This window comes from Micromesistius poutassou, assembly GCF_964030765.1.
Source record: "Micromesistius poutassou genome assembly, chromosome: 14".
Classification (NCBI taxonomy): Eukaryota; Metazoa; Chordata; class Actinopteri; order Gadiformes; family Gadidae; genus Micromesistius; species Micromesistius poutassou.
The window spans coordinates 2,712,538-2,729,756 of NC_140284.1; the positions used below are offsets into that span (position 1 = coordinate 2,712,538).

The following is a 17,219-nucleotide window of genomic DNA, read 5'->3' on the forward strand; positions in this document are numbered from 1 at the left end:
CCGCTCCGACTTGTTCGTTGTTGAACTCTCTCTGGGTGAGATGTCTGCCAGAAAAAGTGAATGCATAACGGTCAATTTCCTGTTTGGAGGAAGATGAATCATGGAGATGATGAAGAATGAATGCCATCTGTGTGACCCCCGGGCCAGTCTGGGGCTGAACCGGTGCCTCGGTTTCTCTTGCTATGATGTCTCATATCACCAAAGAACTCGTCAGTTCAAATCTTTGGATAAACCTGTTCTGTTTGAAGGTTACATGCATTAAGAAAGACAGCAAAAAGTGTGATGGGCCGGTTTCCACGGTAACCTTACAACTGTGCCTATGTAACAAGTGTGTCCATCAACCGGAAATGAATTCCCTAGTAGCGGATTGGAAATAACATTTTCAAATGATTGTTGTTTTAAGAATTGCTGTCCGTGCCACTCTCAGATCCCATCTCTCTCCTTTGTGGTCTTCACTATTCTCCATTCCATGGCTGCTCTGCTCCTGAATATCGGATCCTCCCCTTTCTCGTGCCCTTTCTCTATCCCCTCCGTTCCTCGTTCACCACACCATCAATTGGCCATTTCTCACCCTTGTCCCGCTCTCACTCCTCTCCTCCCTCTTGTCTCTCTGTCTCTCTCCCTTTTACTATAGAGGTTAATGAGCTGTCACAGTCTCAGCCTGAAAGCCCCCTTCCCCTGCCTACTGCCATCACCTCTGCCAGAGTATAAGTAGACCAGAGCATCAGAGAGAGCTGGTGATGGGGGAGGGCTGGCCATGGGGGAGAGGTGGGGATGGGGGAGTATCAGAGAGTGAGAGTGAGAGAGAGAGAAAGAGAGCACAGAGTAAAGAGGGAAGGTTGAACGAGGGAAAAGTGGAAGGTCTGAAGTAGGAATGTGTGTCAGAATGAGGGTACTGATAAAGAACAGGCGAGAGAAAGAGAGAGAGTAAAAACAGGGATAGAGTGAAGGATGATAACTATAATTAATAGCCCCAGTGTTTTGGGCTCTATTCCTAGAGTAAAGCAGGGCAGTAACAAAAATACTTAAGTATCAACTGTGCTATCTAAAGATAAAACATATACCAGTGGCGGCTGCTTGTCTTTCAAAGACAGGAAGCTCATTTTCGGCCTACATCCTATAAATTGACAATTTATGTATATGTAAATTATCCTCTGTTCCTTTCCAAGGAAATGCTCTCTCATACCAACTAGCTGTCTTTTCCTGTGACTTGACCAGTGTCCTCTCAATGGCCAGCAGAGCTAGGCTGCTTAAACGGCCATGGCCCATTGTGTTACGGGTGTAGGACTTGAGCCGCTTTAAACAGGAGAAGCTCCTTTCTACACCTGCAGATGTAGCTCCAATCGTTGCCACTAATGAGGACCATTTGTAAAGCTGAGGCATTGCACTGTCCAACTCCATGTCTTTAAGGAACACCAAGAAATCACACAGCTCTCCCCTGTCACCCTGCAAGTCCTGATCTGAATACAGGACTTGAAGTTCAGACCTCAGGCTCCCTGAATCAAAGTGATGGCCAACTACCAAAACTATATTAAACTTGAACAAGGAAATGTGTGAATTATGTTAAACTGAAGCAAGCAATTGTGTGTATAAGTGTATGAAATGTACTATGAAAATTGTCTAGCAATTTCGGCAAGCAAATATCAAGAAATACCTTTCGACTCGCTTGCAAAATCCGGGATGGGACTAGTGAGGACTGAAGAGAGCTCCGGCGACGTTTTATAGTTCAAAATCGCTGTCAATCAAACGGCAACTGTCTTTCGCAGACCCTCCAATCATCACGCAGAAGCCCAGCGTCCAGGCCAGCCCACTCCTCCATTCACCCCCAGAGACACTGAGCGTCCGTGGGAGGGACATAATCGCAGCATTAACCAATGATCGTCGCCTTTCGACGCACTAAAAAAAGCTGTTCTATGCAGCCACATTGAAGTGGATGGACGCTGAGCTTCAACAGGAAAATGCACTGTGATGCTACGGGAGTGTATGAGAAATCGAGTCAGTCGACCTGCGATAAAAGCAGCTGATTCTGAACAAACTCGTCTTCAAGATGGACGTGTTCTGACACACTTTTAGTATGAAATGTTAACACAATGGTATATATTTTACCATTTAATTTTTGAAATTTTAGGGGAGCTCAGCTTCCCTTGCAGTCTTAGAGAAATCGCCACTGACATATACTACATAAAAGTATTAATCCTTGAATAGGGTTAACGACTGAATGAGGTTTAAACACTACAGTAGTCCTAAGGCCTCTCTGCATGAAGCTGTAGCCTCCCACCTGCGTGGTTACCATGGCTCCTGTTTTGTGTCCAGGTAACCACAGCAACTGTCCTTTGTGTCAATACCAAGGATCAAACTCAAGGCCAAACGCCCACAGGTTTTGGAAATGTTAATACATTTGAGGCAGCATGTCAGGGCACACGCGTCCAGGTTAGAGAGAGAGACACAGAGACAGAGAGAGAGAGAGACAGAGACAGAGACAGAGACAGAGAGAGAGAGAGACAGAGAGAGAGAGAGAGAGAGAGAGAGAGAGAGAGACAGACAGAGAGAGACACAGAGAGACACAGAGAAAGAGACAGACAGACAGACAGAGAGAGGCAGAGAGTGAGACAGAGACAGAGAGAGAGAGAGACAGGGACAGAGAGAGAGAGACAAAGAGATACACAGAGAGGGGGAGAGAGAGGGAGAGACAGGGGGAGAGAGTGATAGAGAGTGGAAGTGTGTTTTGGAGGATCTACTTTGTCCTTCTATCCCTCAGACGGAGCCCAAACTCAGGCTTGGCAATATGGCAACCCTCTTAAAAGTGTTTTTTTTAATACAGTTGAGCAGTTATTGGTCCAGTCGTTGTAGCTGGAGTTCTGTTCTGTGTGCAGACAGTGAAAACTCACATGCTGCCCGATTTTGCCAAGTTTGAAATGGAAGGTATTACGGTTCTTCAGAATGATTTGAAATCAGGCAGTGACTGTTAGAAACTCTAAGTTGGACAGGATGGTGTGTTTGAGTCCCAGCTGGTTCTGTCAAACCCCATTCCCCGTGAAGCCCGGAGAGAGGGTCATGATGGTTTGATCACCCACACTGCTCCTTTAACCTCATTCTATTCTTCTCAATGGGGGGTCATGACTCTGTATCTGTGCATCATGTCCCTGTCTCTGGAAGCTTCTGTCTCTCTGCTTCAGGTCAGTATCTTGGATCAAGCTGTGTATCTGGAAGATGTTCTGAAGCAGAAGGTCAAAGGGGTCTACTGACCACGCCGGTGAAGTCCAGGTTCTGCTCGATCCACTCCTGTCCGTCCTTAAACTCCTCGTGTAGACCCATGATGTAAAGGGAGTCCAGGGCGTCCACGATGGTCGCGCCCATCTGGGAGTTACCTGCAACACAAAGACACACACTGGTTACACACACTGAACTGATGATCCACACAAACCGTATAGGGTCTCCAGGAGGCAGGACACTGTTGGCTGAAATTCTTTAATTGGAGATAATGGTGATAAATTAACATCAGCTCGAAAACAACTGGTGAAGACACCCATTAGCTAGACATTACTAATGTATTAGTGTAGTGGCTGTGTTAACCGGTAACCAGCGTGAGGCACTGTTTCTATAAACTGGAAGGTTGTCCTCATTTCTTTCACCAACTGCTTATAGGAGCTCATAAGAAGCCCACACTAAACATGCCTGTTCCTCTCTACTGCTTCACTTATCTGTCTCTCTACTCTTCTTCTCTGTCCCTACTTTCAATGAGGAAATAAGGCCAGGTGGGTTCTCTCTACCTCCCCCCCTCTCTCTCTCTCAAGTCAAGTGGGGAGGAATATGATGAAGAGAAATACAAAGGAGAAGAGAAGACTGAGGAGGGAAGGAGTAGGACTAGGAAGAGATACGAGTGACAATCATTCTGCTTTTACCAGACGCTTCTCCTCATCTTACTAACATCTAACAGCTCTACTATCTCACTAGTCACTCTGATCAATACGTCCAGGGCCACCAAACCCAATTGACTAGGCACTATTGACAGGTGATTGAGAGGTTACATTGTCAGACTCCAATTTGGAGCAATTCTACCTTGTCTTCAAACTCCACTCAATTAGCCTCTTCTGGAAATGATCTGCATTCGAAATGACCCCATAAGAAGTAAGGGATAGCCGGGGAGGCCCGGGTGTAACAAAGGTATTTAACCATGGTTGACAAACGAAACCTGAAACCACTACTGTGTCCAAAACAGAAGCTCCTCCGAGAGAATAATCAACTCAAACCACTTTTTGAGTTGACTATTCAAACGCTCTTAATCCTGTGTTCCATGAAGGGCTTACTGAAGGTGTTCACGCGGTCACCATGGTTTGCACTTTTTCATTACTTCCTTTCGCTTTAAAATTCCGCCTCCTCTTTCTCGGTTCGACCTAATGTCTCCATTCATGACGCATCGACAGAACAATCAGTGAGATATTAGGGGCCATTGGAGTTAGCTGAGGAAAAGCGCCTGGTTCCCGCCCTGTTAGAGCAGAAGGATGGCTGCTTGTATCTCTTCCCAGTCCTGCTCCAGTTGGACTTTAAAGTGTGGGGGTTGGCCACCCACACCTCCATCTCCTTCTTGACAGCCATGGTTGGCCTTAGCCTGGTCCTACCAGAATCTTGTACTTTTCATTTCATTTGCACAGAGAGTCTGGCCACTCTCCATTGACAAATGTTAACTCACTTGAAGGCGGGTGTCTGTTGGAGTTTAAAACTATTGGATCTGCCCAGTGCCACTCTGGATCTGCCATAACCAATCACTGACGTTTGACTACGACTCAAACCAGCGCACGACCTCAACGTCAATGTTCTCAGCCACTCCCTCTGTACGGAGGCGGGCGGAGCCAGGCTAGGTTGACCTCCCGTAAACTTCTCTTCCCATCGGTCCCGCATCCCAGTTAGCACTCAGGCACACATTTCTCAGCCGCTAAAACGCAATCAAGTGTGTGAAGTCCCGGGGGTCAGGGGGAGTGAGGGTACTTGGCGTGGGGGGGGGGGGGGGGGGGGGGGCATAAGCGGGGGGGAGGCAGTGGGGTGGCTTTTATCACTTCTCAGCACACGCCTGTCACACCCGTCATCCACCTGCATGCTGTTCTCACTTGACGAGCTCCATACTAACCCTACCTCCCCTTCCTGAGCCAACCAGAGGCAAACGTCGCCAAGCCCACTGCAAATGAGCCCGAATTGGCACTTGAGAGGTGGCAGGCACCGCTAATCAGAGATGAATTGGCTGGGATGAGGTTTGTTTATTCTGGGTGTCATGGAGGAGCCAACACACTATAACACAGAGGTCCATCTCGGCTGGGGAACTTAAATCGTGTTAATACTCACTTTTGCATCATTAACCGGGCTCTCTCCATCCCCATCGCATGCCGCCTCCTCAGGCTCAACAACCTTCTCAAGTGATAACAACCATTATTTAAGCCAAGTCCCCTTTATATTGTTGGCCTTTATCAGGCCCATAATCAGTATTCATTTGAGCATGCCCCTAACCCTGGGCCAAAGAAACCCTCAAACGATGTGAGGGGCGATGGGCCAATGGAGTATGACAGATCTTCAGATTTTGAGGAATGATGAGAGTTTGTGCTAACCCAACCAATACGATGATTTTATCTGCTGGGGATGATTATATAGCGCCAATGCTCAAATCTTATTGGTCCAGAGAACCGGTGATTTCAGCAGTCGGGCCATTTGGTATATCCTCCGTCGAGGAACCAGACTAGACTGTTTCCTATGCTTCCTACTGCAATGAAACTCCTCCACTCATATCCCCTGACATTACTGCAAATCTAGGAAGCATCCTAGCTAATGAGATAGTTCCCCACACACACAATTCACCCAGCCTTGCACACACACACAATTCACCCAGCCTTGCACACACACACAATTCACCCAGACTTGCACCCCCCCCCCCCCCGCACGCCCCCCCCCCACCCCCACCCCCCATGGCTTCTCAATCTTCTTCTCTCGACGCTGGCAGATCAGCAGACCGGGAGAGCAGAGGCTGAATAGTGATATGAGCACGTCTCCCCTCGCTGTATACATTTATACCAGACAGCTCATACACCAGTCTCTCTCACACACACACACACACACACAAAATTGTGTCTGTTGTTTTAACAGGATACGATTTTGCAGTGAAATGGGACAGAAGATCTTCGTCGTTGATTGTTGGTTCTGCCCATGATATTGTTCTCTCCCTCCCTCCTACTATCATCCTCTTATCTCTTCAGTGTCTTGCCTCTCCTCTTATCTCCCTCCAAAGCCCAGACCTTCAACCTCCTCATTTTAGACGTTACCGTTAGTACGGAGGTCAGGCTTACTTCAACTACCATAGTATCTCACCATCAGAGTTTTGGTCGACACTCACTAATGCATCTTCTTGTAGTTTTCCCCCAAGGTCAAATACTCTGTCAGGGTAAACATACCGTTTCATTTTGATTCCCAGGTAGGGATGTGCATCTCTCCTTTCAAGGACAATTCAATACTCATCTCGATACATGGGCTCTGAAACGATACAGTAATGATAATTCTAGGGGTCCATTTTGGCCTGACGCGTTGTTCCTAATGAGCCTGTTGCTTCACTAAATGAAGACCAACCTCCCCCAGTCTAATGACCACCAGCTTCAAACCACAAACCCTTTTGGAGTGAAACATCTGCCGTGTTTACATGTTTCAAATGATGCTTGGGCACAGTACTGGTAGCCTAGTTTCCATGGCAATGTGGTGACCCTGACAGAGTGCACATTACAGTAATGTATCTGTTATGATATTATATCTGTTATCATGTACACTTATGTACATGTTGTACACGGAACCTTTATGTGTGGAAAGTGAAGAACATGAAGCAGGTCATGTTGTATTTGAACTGCTTTGAGTGCCCGCGAGCAAAGCATTGAAACTCCCCATTGGGGCTGGAATGGGTGGGGTGCCACGTAGGAATATGTTTAAATCAAGAGATGGACTCATAGGGCTAAATAGAACATGCATGTTGTTTGTCCGTTTTCAGCCCAGGTACACAGAGGTTAAGCAGGAAATAGCCAGTAGTGGAGTACCGCTCAAACTAACTGTCCGACAGAGGCAGTAAGCAGTTTGTTGATGTGTCCCCTGGGATTAGCATTTTATGTTGACGGGAAATCTGTCAGAACTGGCCACTGGCAGTAGTCTGGATCGATGTGCTACTTTTCAGTACAGTGTATTTAGTTGTGTAGAGCTCAATTACCATGAATGAGTATTGAATATTAGAGTGGAAGTTGTTTTAAAGCATTCAAACATGTCCATTAGTATAGTTTTGAATTGTAAGGGAGAATGAGCATGCGGTGTGGTTCACTTTTCAGATCGTTTTTTTGGATTCCATCTGAACTTTGAGCTTATCGAGTTTAAAATACATTGACAGATTCAAATAAGTTGCTGCTATAAGTTGCAAACCAAGCTATTGATTAAACATTTAATTTATGTTTTCCAAATGTCCCAACACTATACAAAAAAAAATCTTGGCACTGCAAGGACATTTAATTAAGGTTTCTATTTTCACCTGGTTCTAGTCGAAACGTACCCTGGAAATCCAGAGTTCTCGTGAGAGCACAATTTGAATTTGCTCAGCAAGTCACTCTGGGAATGAGCAATATAATCCCTCCCCAATGCCCCTCTCCCAGTACATTAACCAATCACATCGATGTATCTGATATAGGCGGGCCAAAAGCGTTCTGTTTTACCGATCGGATGCGGCAAGTCTTAGCTATTGGTTAGCTCCGCTGGTCTGGATACGTCACCCCTTGTATTCTTCTGATTGGTCGTAGTGTTATCCAATTGCGTGCAGTGATATTTTCAAATGCATGCTTGGTGCTGCCCCTCGAGTTGGGCCATTTTCATAATTCGTTGCCAGACCCTACAGCTTTCTAGATGTGGGTCTGGATTTCCTGGCTAGTCGAAATGAACAACCTCCTCAAAGATTAAAGGTCTGACATCGACCTGTTTAAGAAGGGAGGGAATGGGGTCTGATGAATAACATTTACCTGTGTCTAGAAGGAATGAGAAAATAAATGTGATGAAGGACCATGGTTTATCTGGAGATCTGCTCATGTCTCTCCTGATAGGCTTTAAATAAAATACACAGGAACAAAGTTACTACCAATAAGCTGACAGAAGAAGAGAATAACTACCTAGGCTTTAATAGGGTCTGGGCTCTACTTTTTACACTGCTAAACCAGAGGTGGTCTTTGGAGTGACCACCCTGTGTCCTCTGAAACGTGTGTACATGCTTATCTGAAGTGGTGAGAAGATTACGTCAGTGTGGCTGTGGGAAACGAAGTGGGCTAAACTTCTGAGAGACTAGGGGGAAAGTTTCTCTGTGGAACAGTGAAACCTTTCAGAGTCATTTCTTCACACTTTCCCAACGGAAAGGAAATATGAGCTAAGCGATGGCTACCTTCAGGGTGCTGTAACCTGTATAATCACCAGCCTTGATACACCAACCCAAACCTGGGCTTGAGAGTCAGCGTCTTTTAAGATGTGGAGGGGGATTGGAAGTGTTTGTAGATCCAGAACAGGCTGGCCTGCTGAACAAGAATCCGTGCTGGGCTGTCTGGGCAGTGCCTCACAGAATTGCTCCATCTTGAGGGGACTACTCTGTCATCTCATCACTGTGGTCCAATTCAAACTGTACGACTGAATGCACTTTTGAGACCGCCCCAAAATACCCAAAATGCAACAAAGCATTTAGTCCCGAAATACTGTTTTTCAGTCTTAGTATGTAAAAACAAGGGACCTTATTAAACCACATTTCAATCAAAGGAATCGGTTTGCAAACCATACGTATGCAGTTCTTGGACAAAACGTGCAATTCATCAATCTGATCATGGCTTGAAAATGTGCAGACTTCGGTAGTGAATGTACGCGCTCACCAAGCAGTAGAGTGAATAGGAGAATTACCAAATAGAAATTGTAACACGACCAGTTTATGCTTTTGACCAGATTACACAAATACTATTTCCCCTCTGGAAATAACATGAGTTTTAATGTCCTATGCCAAGAGCAGGCCAATACCAGGCTCTCACTCAGTAGTTTGATGCCTGCAGTGCTTGACAGTATCATCGCTTTATGCACAGTACATTTAATTTGTTTCCATACACCACTGCACGACAGGCTGATATAAAGAGGAACTTCCAAGACAACATTTCCAAACAATCAAAGAAGTGATAGACCATTACCATCAGGCAATGAATTAAATCATGAAAATAGAAAGGGAATGCACTGGCCAATGACGCTGGCAATGTGCATCTTTAGAGGACTTGGTCAGCCTCACTCAGTTCGGCCAGAGTGGTGAAACACGCTTTATAGAGCTTGATTTAAGGCTACTGTGTGGGGTAGAGGGACACTCTGTTCACCACACACCGCAATCGCTCACAGGCAACCTTCTAGAGCACGGCTAAGAGTCTACAAAGTACTGCCCTCTTTTTTGATTACGTTTCTGTCACAACTTGAATCTCACTATCTATCTCACGCTAATCGTCTGTTTCCATTTTGTCATAATCATTCACCCATTTCCCGTGCCATTAAAGGGGATGTCTTGTGACCATCTATGGTCATTTATGGGCGTAAAGGTATGTAAATGAGCTAAACCCTTCAAGAGCTTAAGGATTAAGAATGACCAGTATTACTCAACGGAAATTGCGCAGTGGTGTGTGTAATTTTGTGGCGGCTACGTACATTCCAAAATTGTTTGCATACTATAGCATTTAGAACTAGGATATAGGCCCAAAGGAGTTTACAGCCATCTATGTAAACCTTAAACCTAAAAGGTTGCAGAAAATACTAGAAAAAAAAATAGAAATGTTCTCAAATCTAAACCAGTGGATCTCATTAGCTGTACCTTAAGGATTAATGACATTGAGGACAGTGAAAAGGTTACAGTGATAAACGTATAGATCCAACACCTGGAAAGTAATTTCCGGCTCAGTCTAGCATTGAGAATGTAATTTATTCAATTAAACCACAAACTAAGCTAATTAAGTTGACATCTTTTCTACAAGAGATCACAAAAATGCACACAAAACACATTTTCTTGGCAAATGCCACTAGAGCATATGTTGGCATACTGCAGTTCCGTCTTGATAGAGGTAGTGCGATGAGGATTTGTGTGATGACCGCTGATCCATTAGAGATGCAGTGCAGTCTTGTATTCCCAGGCGCGGGAAGAGTCGTGCCGGTCGCCGTCAGAGGCTGATGAATATTTACCAAGCGATGGCGTGCCCCTATCACCCGGATCAGGGACAAAACACCAGACACAACACCTTGTTATACACCTTGTTATAATATCTAAATAACCCACCATGTCTCTGGAGAGTGGCATCGCCTCAAAGCAGCTCCTTGGAGCCAGTAATAGCCCCTTCATATCAACATTAATATACACCCTCACCCTCTTCACAACAGAAGGGTTAGTGACAAACAAGGTAGCTTCATCCCCTTGTCTTTGAAGGGCTTATTCACAGTACTGCAGCTCCCAGCCAATCCTCCCCTTTCCTACCATCCGATTGGGTGCTGGCAGCCACGTTGAAGATGTAATCTGGAGGGAATGCAGCGAATGAGAGTTGCGGTCCTGGTGGAAGTGAGCCTTCCACTCACTGAATCCTGAGAAAGGCTGAGAGTAGGGTACAGCTATACGCCTACATGCATTTCTCCAGAGGTAATTAAAAAGGATGGGTTACAAATTGCCAAGTTTGGCTATTGGATTAATGATGCTTACATTTGGGAATAAAGTTTGTTCAATTCTGGCTAATGTAGCGAAGCATCTGTTGAGCAGAACACCCCAACACGGACCGCTCCCAACAAGCTGGCTCACACCACTGTCTGCGTGTGAATGTGGATGTACATGGGGCAATGGGAAGCAGAACATGGATTTTTTTTTTCATTTGCCACAGGCACTGGGAATGCTCTTTACAAATGCACTTACAGCGGCATGCAGCCTCTATGCTATAATGACACACAGAGTAGTCGCTTTAACTGTGTGTCTGTGTAGTTTTCTCCCCCATTAGTCAGAATAGCTCCAGAGCATTTATAAACATGCTTATATCCCAAGCAGAACAATCTCATGTCTCTCTCCCTCGCTCTCTCCCTCTCATAACAGGCTGCTTCAGGCCCTATGGCATTTGCTCTAACTTCTCCCTAAAGTCTAATCTCCCAGCCCCATAACAGACCTCCATTCACGGCTGTGCTAACAAGCATATCTGCCTCTGTACAGAAGCTTCCGGATACTTCCATACTCACAGTACCCCCGGATTTAGCGAGAACCTGGAGGTTTGCAAGGAGTCCCCGTCATCGTTAAGCAGAGAAGGTTGGCTCTGTGCAACCCCTCCAACCAGGGAAATCAACACTTTCATTAAGATGATATTAACCTCCCGGGGCACACAACACTCTACGTGTGTGTGTGTGTGTGTGTGTGTGTGTGTGTGTGTGTGTGTGTGTGTGTGTGTGTGTGTGTGCGTGTGCGTGCGTGTGTGCGTGCATGCGTGAGATTTTATCTTTGCACTAGCGGGCTGAGGATAGTTTGGTGCATGAAGTAAAGGGGGAGGTAGGTGGTAATAAAGAGGGCGGGTTGTGGTAATGAGGTTATGGAGTGATGTGGTGGAAATGGCACTCAGGCAGAGACAGAGTTTCATCTAGCCATTATCCCCGAGCGATCAAGGCAGAGGACTAATGCTTATGAAGGAGCACCCCTTCTTGAATTAGGGTCTCTTCTAGAAAGTGGGACTTTGAGACTGAGAAGCTCTTCTAGAAGAGCTTCAATTCTAGAACAGAAGCTCTTCTAGAAGAGCTTCTGTTTGGATTGAAATTGGATTTCAGTTTAACAATTGGTTTCAGTTTTACAATGATCCCTCCAGAGTTGAATTGTCGCTTCTGGAGTCAGCAGTTGTAAGCAGTTAGTGTCTCTGGATGAGTACAGCTATTCTCAACACTCATGACACTAATGAAACTAATGAGACTTTGGGGATCATTATACTCTTGCACTGTGTTCAGCCATAGTTTTCAGGAATTACACAGTCAGTGGTTCACTGCCTCCTCATTCTGCAGCCCTACAGCTATTGAATACACACAACGCCCTTCTAGGAGAAGATGCACAGGCTGGGCTAGAGCCTAGAAGCTATGTTTCACGTTCAGAAAAATGATCAGCTCAAAACATTACCTGGCTGGCTTCCATTTATAGATCCTCACATGGAATCACACACTCTCCACCTCTTTCTCTATCTCACACCAAAATCACCCCTCCTCTGCTCACTCCTCCCCTTTCTCTTATACGCTCTCCTTTCACACCATTTAACATTTGTTCTCTCCCTCTCTCTGGTGGAATCGAGGCTCTCTCCCTCTCCCCGGGTTCGGAAACACACACACCTTCTGGCCTCCATACGTCTCTCTAATGCTGCCACCGAATCATGGGCACAGTGCCGGGACGCATTACCATGGTGACCGCTTTGTCGAGCCTTGTCCTGGGTTTCCCAGAATGCACCACTACGTTCCGCCCTGGCAGGAGACCACATTTAGATGTGGCCTAGATATGGATAATTAATGAGAACAACAAACACATTAGTATAGGCAATGGTAGTAAAGGCAGTGTGTATGTACGTGTGTGTATGTCTGTGTGTGTGTCTGTGCGTTTGTCTGTGCGTGCATTTCCACTACTTAGTGGGTTCATATTGATGTTGGTGGCTGGAGATCAAAGCTGTGTTTCATCATCAGGTGTTTGGGGATTTGTGGACTACAGTGAGAATGTGAACACTAGTCGAAGGCTTCATACAAATCTTCATACAAAAGTATCATGGAATCTATTCCTTGCTTCAATGACAGCAACTGGCCTGCGTATGATTCTATGGTCAATACACCAGGCTAATTTGTAATTTATCCTTGACCATTTGTCCCAGCTTGGTACCACCTGCTCGCCAACACAGCCCTGGCTCACCTTCTGTGATGGTGTCAATAGGCCTACAGAGAGGCTCTGTGGTGTGGGGTGATGGTGCTCTGCAAGGTAGAACTGAAACCAGGGGGAGATAATCCAGGAGACAGTACAACAACGTATATAGCTGCCAAAAACATGCACCCACATGTCAGAGCAGAAGGTTTTAGAAGACTTAACAGTTAACACTAGATCTCCCTATGTTTTCAGTTGGCTGAATTTAATCCACTGAAAGTAGTCCAAGAAGTCCTCTTAAAGGTCACAGATTAAAATCCTCAGGGATTAAACAACTTTGACTGTGATATCCAGCCAAGCACACACTCTGCACATTCATTCAAAGTCTGTTTTTTGTCAGCTCTCCATCCAAACCTTACCTGAACGTTCTTCTGGGTGAAGTCACATGTTGAATGATTTGCTTGTCTGGTCAGAATTCATAAATCTTGAACCCTTACATGATACATTGAAATGATGTATTTTTTCCAATTGTATTTCATTCAATTCCAAATTATATGATTTTACTCAGTTTTACTAATACATCTTTAGGCTTAAAGCACATGGTCCAAAGTGACCCATGTCAGGTATAGTTTTTATGGTTGTGCTGTGAATGAACCTGGAAAAGAAGTATTGTGGGGATCCCAGAGAAGGTGGCTTGGTCTGTCGGACCACAGAGGAACAGGAAGGAGAGAAAGTAGTGACAGAACCGTGTGGACTTACAAGTCTCACCATATAGATCTATGTAAACTGACCCGCTCCCCTGAGAACGTTTTTCCAGGAACAGCACAGTGTGTTTAAAGGCCCCGACACGTCAATGAACAAGCTGCCATGCGTAGGGTCGCCTGTGTCTTGGCCAAAAAGTTGCCCTAGAACACTAGCAGGTAGGCTCTACGCCTGCATGAGAGGAAGTCTCCATCCCAGCGTGAGAGGAACTCTCCATCCCAGCAGGTGCGCTGATTCTCGTGCACTGATTCTCGTGCACTGATTTGCTTAAGCCGACAGCCAATCAAAGTGATTCCACCCATAGGCGGCCACCATTCCCGACTTGTGTGGGGCACGCAGCAGAAACCGAGGCCCCAGACAGTCACCAAAGACCCCAGACAGTCACCAAAGGCCCCAGGCGGTCAACAGAGGCCCCAGACCCTCACCAAAGACCCCAGACCCTCACCAAAGGCCCCAGGCGGTCAACAGAGGCCCCAGACCCTCACCAAAGGCCCAAGACCCTCACCAAAGACCCCAGACGGTCAACAGAGGCCAAGACCCTCACCAAAGACCCCAGACGGTCAACAGAGGCCCCAGACCCTCACCAAAGACCCCAGACAGTCACCAAAGACCCCAGACAGTCACCAAAGACCCCAGACGGTCAACAGAGGCCGAGACCCTCACCAAAGACCCCAGACGGTCAACAGAGGCCCCAGACCTTCACCAAAGACCCCAGACCCTCACCAAAGACCCCAGACGGTCAACAGAGGCCCCAGACCCTCACCAAAGACCCCAGACCCTCACCAAAGGCCCCAGGCGGTCAACAGAGGCCCCAGACCCTCACCAAAGGCCCAAGACCCTCACCAAAGACCCCAGACGGTCAACAGAGGCCAAGACCCTCACCAAAGACCCCAGACGGTCAACAGAGGCCCCAGACCCTCACCAAAGACCCCAGACAGTCACCAAAGACCCCAGACAGTCACCAAAGACCCCAGACGGTCAACAGAGGCCGAGACCCTCACCAAAGACCCCAGACGGTCAACAGAGGCCCCAGACCTTCACCAAAGACCCCAGACCCTCACCAAAGACCCCAGACGGTCAACAGAGGCCCCAGACCCTCACCAAAGACCCCAGATGCTCACCAAAGGCCCCAAACTTTCACCCCACATCGGCGGCCGGCCGACAGTCGGGCCGGTACCTCAGGGCATTAAAGATCAGTGGGGCAACAAAATATCTAGAGGCAACAGGCAAAACAGCAACACAGCTCCAGATAACATCTCATTCTCCCTAGAAACCTTGGCTCACGGCGCAGGTCAAATGCTTTCAAGATGGATCCATGGCAGCTGTTACGTCCATCACATCAGTATAACAAAAGAATGAGAGCATGTGTGCCTGAGCAGGAGTTTGTGCATCAGACAGCATGAGATTAGGAGAATGGACGTAGAAGTCTTTTATCTGATCGATCACTGAAACCACAGCAGATGTAGGCCACACAATATGATCAAAGGCACATGTAACAGGAGACATCAGACCTTGTACAGATGGTCAGCGTGTCCCGTTAATGAGGTCAGACCAACAGCGATTATGTAGAAAACAATCCCTCTGAAATAAACACCAGGTTGATTTCCAAACCAGTAATGTACTGAAGCCCATGTTGATCTTGGATTGGTTGTAAAATCACATTAACTACATTTAAAAAAATCATCAAATCAATCATGACTGAAATAGCATAGTACTAGGTTAAAATATTAAAGGGATTTGGTCTTTCCAGAACCTGACTTAACCTTGCCTGTTCAGTGCCCACTACCTCGAAAACAGACACTGTTATGATTGAGTAACCAATACCGAGTACTGAGTAGGCGGATATAATTATCTGACAACTAACAATATTGTAACACTGTTAGGGCATAATCTGAGAACAAGCACTGTTCAATCCAATTCCTATGTGCTAGCTATATAATTACCCCTGTAAGTGATTAGAGGAAAGTTTAGATGAACATGTAGCAGTCATGTTTCCATCATTCGTCTCGATTGTCACGCGCCACAACAAGAACGTTGTGAAAGACTCATTGAGTATTCAAGTGCATTCTGAGGTCGCCTGCAAGAGCGAGCATAAACTACTTAGCTGGCACTGCCTGTCACTGCGTAGGGTGCCCCTGTCTCTGGTTCCCTCTAGTTTGATCTCTTCCTTCCTTACAAGGAGAGGCCTTATATCCTGTGCTGAATTGCTAACAGCTAGCTCTCTAGAGACAATGGCTCAGTTTATATCTGTCCTCCACATCAACATTAGTGCTCCTCCAACAGAGGAGAGAGGGAGAGAGGAGAACGGACGAAAGAGAGGAGAGAGAGGAGATAGTGGGAGCCTGGTATCACTGTGAGAGCAGAGACCAACACCCCTGGTTAGGATACAGTGCTGCAACATGGGGGCCCCAGGTAGCCAGGGACCACACCCCTGGTTAGACATGGGGGCCCACAGTGCATGATATTTGTGATTTAATGGTACTATATCCAGTCAGATATCAGCTAGAAAAATGCATGGTTTATCAGGAAGACTTACCGAAGATATTGGTGGTGTGTCCTTTCTTAGCCAGGGGCTTCAGCTCGTTGTGACCCCAGCCGTACTGTCGGTAGCTGTCCCAGGCATGCTTCATCATCTGCAACACAATTACACACAATACTTGAAATGCCATAACTACTTTACAAAGAATGGACCCAACCGCACATCCACACAACACATTTTCAGTATGGGTTTGACTAGATGGGTTTGACAAAGCTGGGGAAAGAAAGTATGCACCCACACACGCACACACGTTCAACCATGCTCATCAACATGCAAAGCACAAAGCCAAAGTGTACAAAGTGAGGAGATAGCACTACCTTCACACACTGCCGTGAAACAGGGCACAATTGGGCCTGTCCGTCCCTCTTTCTACCTGCCAGTCCATCTGTCTTTCTGGCCTCTTATTGGCCAAGGCAGCCATGTTGAAAAGAAACTCCAGATCTTTCTCTCCAGATCCTTCTCCATTCCCCCCCCCCCTCCCTCCCCCTGCGGCGGACGGCCAGCCGGGCTCACAGGGAGCCGTGCCCGGGCCTCGCTCTCTTCTTGGCATTGGCGTTTCCGTGACGTCTGCAGCGTGAACATGGAGGTCTATAAATCACGTTAACACAGGCCGGGACATGGATACTTAGGCACGCACTGCCTCCCTTTGATGCATGTTGATTGGAGGCCTCATCAGACTCCAATAGGCCCCCCTATGCGGAGGCCCTGTGGGACGGTCCTAGCCGCTTGAGGATGTCGATAGACTGCTCGGCTACAAGGACCTTGGCAGACTAATTGGACATTAACGCAGGGAGCGTGCGGAGTGATCTCGACAGCTCCTCCTCGCCATTGTGGCGTATTTGAGACCAGGGAGAGGAACTAATATCCTTTTTGTCCACTGGCCAAAGTGACAAACTCTTTCCATGAGTCACTCATTAACCTGCATGCTCCATCCTTAGAAACAAGACGGCAGCCAGGATGAAACCAGATGCAGTGCTTTCTCCTGGATCCTACTTTGACTTTGACAACACC

The 17,219-nt window shown here is 46.7% G+C and overlaps 1 protein-coding gene across 1 annotated transcript in view; it reads right to left on the bottom strand.

The window, feature by feature from the left end:
• Positions 1-17,219, bottom strand: part of LOC311358747 (mannosyl-oligosaccharide 1,2-alpha-mannosidase IB-like) — a gene marked incomplete at its 3' end in the record, with an annotated part of 68,575 nt that overhangs the window by 19,990 nt on the left and 31,366 nt on the right. The window contains 2 exon segments of the mRNA XM_084478873.1: positions 3,247-3,368; positions 16,206-16,302. Of these exon segments, the coding sequence (XP_084334999.1) occupies positions 3,247-3,368; positions 16,206-16,302 (219 nt within the window).